This window comes from Suncus etruscus, chromosome 19, assembly GCF_024139225.1.
Source record: "Suncus etruscus isolate mSunEtr1 chromosome 19, mSunEtr1.pri.cur, whole genome shotgun sequence".
NCBI lineage: Eukaryota > Metazoa > Chordata > Mammalia > Eulipotyphla > Soricidae > Suncus > Suncus etruscus.
In genome coordinates this window covers 482,496-488,855 of record NC_064866.1, presented here as the reverse complement: position 1 = coordinate 488,855, position 6,360 = coordinate 482,496, and the positions used below count along the sequence as shown (strand labels likewise).

The 6,360-nt window shown below is 59.1% G+C and overlaps 1 protein-coding gene across 1 annotated transcript; it reads right to left on the bottom strand.

The window, feature by feature from the left end:
* Window positions 1-1,429: 1,429 nt before the first annotated feature.
* Window positions 1,430-5,537, bottom strand: ECM1 (extracellular matrix protein 1; the record flags this gene model as incomplete). Its single annotated transcript, XM_049765941.1, has 9 exons — window positions 1,430-1,917; window positions 2,308-2,395; window positions 2,529-2,749; window positions 3,131-3,505; window positions 3,693-4,021; window positions 4,633-4,692; window positions 5,075-5,155; window positions 5,240-5,320; window positions 5,399-5,537. Coding segments are annotated over 9 exons (1,593 nt in total), but the record flags the coding sequence as incomplete, so codon positions are not given.
* Between the last annotated feature and the right edge of the window lie 823 nt (window positions 5,538-6,360).

Here is a 6,360-nt window from a genome sequence, read left to right as displayed (position 1 = left end):
CTTCCCTCTCTTTCTCTTTTACTTTCTTTTCCTCCTCTTCCTCTTTCTTCTCTCCTCCTCTCCCCTCCCCTCCCCTTCTTCTTCCTTCTGTCTCTGTTTCTCTCTGTCTCTCCCTACCTCCTTCCCCCCCTCGCTCCCTCCCTTCAGGCCCAGCCCCTGTCCCCTCACAGACTGCCTGAGAAGCGCGCAGCCCTGCACCTGACAGAGCCCTCTGGGTCGTGGGCAGAGCGGCGATCGCCCTCTCACTGGCTGGGAGCTGAGGGCTGGTGAAGCATAGCTCAATCAGAAACTTGAAAATACTGATAACTAATGGTTATAACAGCTACAACTAATATAACTAATAATAATCATGATGACTAATAGCTGGGCGCGGTGTGCTGCGACCTCTGAGCTGCCCGAGATGGACTGGACTGGACTAAACTGGACTAGACTGGACTGGATTGACTAGACTGGACTGGACTAAACTGGACTAGACTGAACTAGAATGGACTTAGCTGGACTAGACTGGATTGGACTAGAGTGGACTAAACTGGACTGAACTGGACGCAGGTCCTCCGTGATGCGTTCTCGCTCTCTGGAAAGTTCTCCTGTCAGGTCTCGACCCTGCCGACCTGTCTGTCTTCATTCCAGTTCTTTAGCCTCCACCACTACTTGGGGTTCGTGGAGGAGCCCCTTCCCATGGGGCCTTGGATATGCTCCCTGAACCGGCTTCCCAGGGTCATGGGGGTTATGGGATTGGGGGGTCAAAGCCGATTGTACCCTGGAATTGTGTGCTCACTTTGGGCCCTGCCACACCCTGCAGGGTTCTGCGTGCTGTGATGCCTCCTATTTATTGGTCCCTGAGCAAAACCCATGTAAGATCTGCTGCCTCCCACACATTTTGTTTGATTTTTTGCTTTTTGTGCCACACCCAGTGATCTCTGGGGTTCCTCCTGGCTCTGTGCTCAGAAATCCCTCCTGGCAGGCTTGGGGGGTGGCAAATGGGATGCTGGGGCTCGAACCCAGGTCAGCCAGTATGCAAGGCCAGTATTCATTCTACTGCTGAGCTACCTCTCCAGCACACCCCCAGATACTTCTAGAGATGCTCCCGCCCACCCCACAGGGTTTGTGAGGCCTCCAGGCTGCTCCGCAAGGACCTGGGCTTATGCCACGGGACTCTAGCACTCCACACTCTCTGCCCAGGTGGCAGCTGCACACACAAGTGGGTAGTCAAAGAGCAGACATGAGGGTTCGTTTCTGTCTGGGGCCACACCCAACAGTGCTCAGAGGACCACGTGGAGTGCAAATCCAGGTGGGCTGCATCAAGGGCCCTATGTGCTGTGCTCTCTTTTGGCCCCTCAGACGCGAGGGTTCTCCAGGCCAGGCCCTGCCCTGGCATTTAGGGAGGTCACCAGAGGCACAAAGGCTGCGTTTCAGCTCTGAATTCGTATGTGAGTGTTATGCTGCTTTTAATATTTGCATTAACTCAGGATGACAGAAGGAGGTAAAGCTGTTTAGTTACAGTCCCAGCACAGCCGCACAGCCGGTGCTGCAGCTTCTCCTCAGCCAATGGGGCCCGGGCCACTGCCCAGAGCAGCGAGCTCCCGGGTGGGCAGACGAGATCTGACAGTCCAAGATACCAACGGCAGTGATGAGCGCCGGAGGAGGCGAGGTCGGGTGCGGCTCCCGAGGCCGATGCTGCCGAGGCTCTGCGCTGACTCACTCTCCGCTGGGCTCAGGGCTGGTCTGAACGTCTGAGCCCTGGCTGGGGCTCACTTCCCCCTGTCCTAGGTCCCCATTCACCACGACCACGTTCCGCAGATAGTAGATGTTGAAGCAGGTCATCTGTTTATCATGGGATTCCAGGTCACAGCAGCGGGCAGGGTCCCGCCAGGAGTTCTTCCTGGGACCACACAGCTCCTCGACGAAAGCAGATTTCTGAGGAAAGGGGTGGAAGAGAAGGCGATCCGGGAGGCGTAAGGAGGCTGTCAGGGCTCTCGGACACTTGGTGTCCCCCTTCCCTCAGCTCCCTGGCATGCTCTGGGCTCAGCCAAGAGTGTGCAAACAGATGCAAATATCAGAACACACAGAAAGAGGCAGAGTAGGAGTGTGGAGCAGGGAGTAGGGAGGGTGAGATATCAGCAACCAGAACTGAGAACTGAGAACCTAGAGCTGAGGCCTCGCCACTTCTGTGGGCTGGTCTGAAGGAACCTTTGCTTACAGCCAGGCTCCTCTCTGAACCCTCACAGATCTGCACATCCCAGAAACTGGCCCTCCCCAGGCTCCTGATGAGATTGCACGCTCTACCCTACTGCCATCCCATCTCACCTCGTCCTCAGCACAGCAGGCTTGCTCTGGGAATGGCACTTGGCAGCAGCTGGCGGTGATGTTCTGGATCAGCCCAGGGACCTGTTTACTGAGGGGTTGGGAGGTACAGGTCAGAGGTCAATGCCTCTGCATTTGTCCAGCATAGCTGTGTCTTCCTGTGGGAGACCCTGGAGAAGACGGGAAGAGGCGCTAGGATAGAACCAGGACGGGACAGGACTCACTATTTGCTGAGCACCCTTTGGTTTCCACAGAAATGGCTCATGAGTTTGGGGGTGACGTAGCTGAGGTCAACAGTCAAGATGTCACGGTCGTAGTTGGGGTAGGGGGCCCTTCGAGCAAAGCACTCGTCCCGGGCCGGGCTGGGTGGGAACTGGCAGCATGAGTGTTGATGAGTTTTCACAGACTGCACCCGTCTGCAGTATTCGTCGAGGCTGTCTTCCCACTGTGGGCCAGAGAAGGGACGTCAGTGGGGCTTTGTTCTCCCCTCGTGGCCCCCACAAACAAGGGTCCCAGCCTAGTGCTCGACAGGACGGGACGGGTGGGAGGCAACCGGGGCGTGAAGGCGGGAGGCGACTGCAGGGTGGTGAGGCTCAGCGCTGGCCAGGAGCAGGCCTGGCACAACCGAGCGACATGCAGGCAGGCAGGGCGGTCAGTGGGCAGGCAGGGCAGTCGGCGGCAGGCAGATGAGTGTGGATTGTGGGTGGACGAGGCGAGGCGCGTGGTATGAGGCTCAAGCTGGACAGACTTGCTGACGAACACACGGATGGATGGACAAGCAGGGCTTGGAGACGGGCAGGCGGGCGAGCACACGGTGCCCACTTACGGCCTTCTGGAAGCAGGTCAGATTGCCCCCCTGGCGGCAGCAGAGCTGGAACTCGGCCTCCAGATGGCTCAGGGCCTGGAGCTGCCGCTGGACAGGGTCGTCTGTAGAGAAGTGGCGCGGCAGTGCGCGGAAGCGTCGCAGGTGGCAGATGTTCTTGACATTGTCCAGTGTGGGGAGACCAGGGGGGAAGGGCAGCTCGGGGCCCGAGGACAGGCCGGCCTGGTGGCTGGGGCAGGTCCGGGACGGGTAGTGGGGCAGGGGCGCCTCTTTTTGGAAGCAGGACAGTCGTGCCTCCCCCTCGAGTTGGCAGCACCAGTGGGGCCGGGTCTTTACCGAGAATTCGGCCTCACAGAACTGGGCCAGCGCATTTTCCCACTAGAGCAAAAGGGGGCATCAGACGCCCAGTGGTGGGAGCCAAACAGACAGCAGCAGAGGCTGCGGAGGGACACTGGATGCACCACACACAGGGACTGGACCCGCCCCACGCTTAGAGCCAGTGCTTAGGCATTAACTTAGGGCACCTAGTGCTCGGTGCCCCTTCTTGGGGCCAGAGGTACCTTACCACTAACGCGGCGCAGTCCAGGCGGTTCATGGGGTTGCTGCAGCGGCAGCAGCGGGTATAGCCCGTCTCTAGCAGGTTAAGGGTCTCGCCCTGGCGGGTGAGGTGCGAATAGCCGGTCTGCGGCAGGTTCCAGGGCCCAAACACAATGGTCTTCCGGGTGCTCAGGCAGATCTGCTCCAGGTTGTCCGGGGAAGGCCGCCCCGGGGGGAAGCCATCCAGCCGGTAGACCCAGCGTCCTCTGGGCCGGTTGCTTGGACAGTGGTTCGAGGGGCCCCGGCTCTCAGGCTGTGGACGGCCCTCGTCCATGTCCATGACGGGCACTGGCCGCTCTAGAGGGGACAGAGTGGAGCAGGGAGTGAGACCCGTTGGCTGGACTGGGAGGCCTGAAAAAGCTGGGAGTGGGTGGGTGTAGGGAAAAGAGCCAGAAGCAAGTACCTTACTTGCCTCACCTGTGGCCATCCCAGGTTGGACCGCCCGCACCCCCTAGGGTCCCTGAGTCCCACCAGGAGTGATCCCTGAATACAGAGCCAGGAGCAACCTGAGTACCACCAGGCATAGCCCCCAAACAAACCAACAGACTAGAAAAGAAGTGACTACGTCTGGACTGGAGCGACAGTAGAGCATTTGCCTTGCATGCAGCCGATCCAGTTTTGATCCCTGGCTTCCCATATGGTCCCTTAAGCCCACCCTCCTCAAGGAGTAACCCCTGAGCACAGCTGGGTGTGCCCCAAAACAAAAAATAAAGAAGTGACTGTGCGCCTTGAGTAGGTGACTAAGAAGCTAGGCACAGAGTGGAGTTCAGGACGAGGGCTCCATGTCACAGGGCACCTGAATGCAGCTGGGAGAGCGCCTGTCTGTGCTCAGGGCTGGGAGGGGCCTCAAGAGCCAAGAAGGCCAGAGTGCCTCAGGCCATGCAGGGCTACAGGCTCACCTCTCGTACCTGCTTGGTGCTGGCTAGAGGGGAAGCTCATCTCCTTCTGGAGCGGGAAGGACGGCTCTTCTGTGGGGAAACATGGTCAGCAGGCCCCACAGTCAAAGGGACACGGGAGAGGGGGATACATGTCTGCCTGACTATCAAATCAGGCCCGGAGAGATGGGACAGTGGGGAGGAAAACTGTCTTGGGTACAGCCGAGCTGGGTTCAGTCCCTGGCACCCGGATGCTCCCCCAAGTTCCCTCCAGGATTAGTTCCTGAGTGTAGAGCCGGGACTAAGTCATGACTGAGCATCGCTGGGTGTGGCCCCACACAAAAACAAATCAGGATTGAACACAGGACAGGAGGGGGGCCGGCCAAAGGGAACAGCTGCCAGCCCGAAGGACAAACCTTGATCTGTGAATGGGGTGATAGTGAGACTGCGGGTGAAGGGGTCCCCATGCTCTTACCCTCCTTCTGCTCCAGGGGCACCTGCAGGGGCATCCGCTCTTCTTGTTGGGGGACGGCTTCCCGAGGGGCAGGGGGCTCCTCTGCAACACACAGGGAGCATGGGCGTGAGCGTGTGCAGTGTCAGTAGCACCCCAGGGGGCTGAGGCAAGCCTGGCTGTACCCACCTTTTCTGCTTTCAGGGAACTGTTCAGGAGGCAGCTCTTCCTCCTGCTGGAATGGGGGGGCTTCCTGCAAGTGGGGCTGCACTGCAGAAATGAGTGTGAGTGGGGGCTGACCCTCACACAGGGCCAGCCTGGGGGGCACAGGGGGGACTAGTGGCTCACCTTCCCTCTGTTCCACAAAGTGAGGTCCATCCTCAAAGACGTCTGGGTAAACCTCGTGGAAGGCTCGGATCACGGAGGGCGCAGGGGGAGCCGCGTAGCCAACTAAAAGCAAGGGGAGACGAGATGCTGAGTTGGCAGATTCCTGGGACCTCCAATCCCATGCTCCCTCTACACTCACCTTCCTTCAGAGGCAGCGTGAGGTGCTCTGGTCCCAGCTGACTTTGCTCAGGAGCCTGGATGGCTGGAGGGAGAAAGACAGAGTCAGTATGGATTTGGGGGGCTTCTCCTGACCCTGAGTGTGGAATGGGGAGCCATAGTGTAGGAAAGATGAGGGCCAACAGCAGCCCTGTCTCATTCCTGCTTCATGTGCCCCCCCCCTCCCCATGTCACCCCGACAGTCTCGCCTCCTCTGGCCTCACAGCCTGTGGTTCCTCAGTGCCTGGGTGGAAAGAAGGGGCTGGGGTTGGCCCGTGTTCCATCACTGTTCCTCCCTGCCATGGCCAAGGGAACAGTCTGAACCCTTATCTGCCTCCTCTTCACCCCAAGTGTCTACTCCCCCAAGGGCTGGGACAACTGAGGCAAGTGGGCCAGTGGGCAGAGCACTGGACCATGAGCAGTCACAGGCAGTCAAGACAGAGGGGACATTCAATTTGTCTGGCTGTGACCAACAGCAGAGTGGGTTGTGCCTGGCCCGAGTGATGGCCACGCTGGCTCCTCTGGTCTCCCTGCCTCAGAGGCCCACAAAGAACATCCTCAAGCTTTGGTCCCCCAATGGAGCTAGCTACCTGTCCCCCCAACCCAGGAGCTGGCCACTGGACCCCAACTGTTCCTTAACTTAGGATCCTTCTGCCCACTTCCCTACACCCAGCCAGCTTGGAAATGGGGAGTCTGTACCCTAGAACCACCTGCTGTGGCCAGAGCCTTCCTGGGCGTAACTGAGCCCAACTCACCTCTCTCGGAGA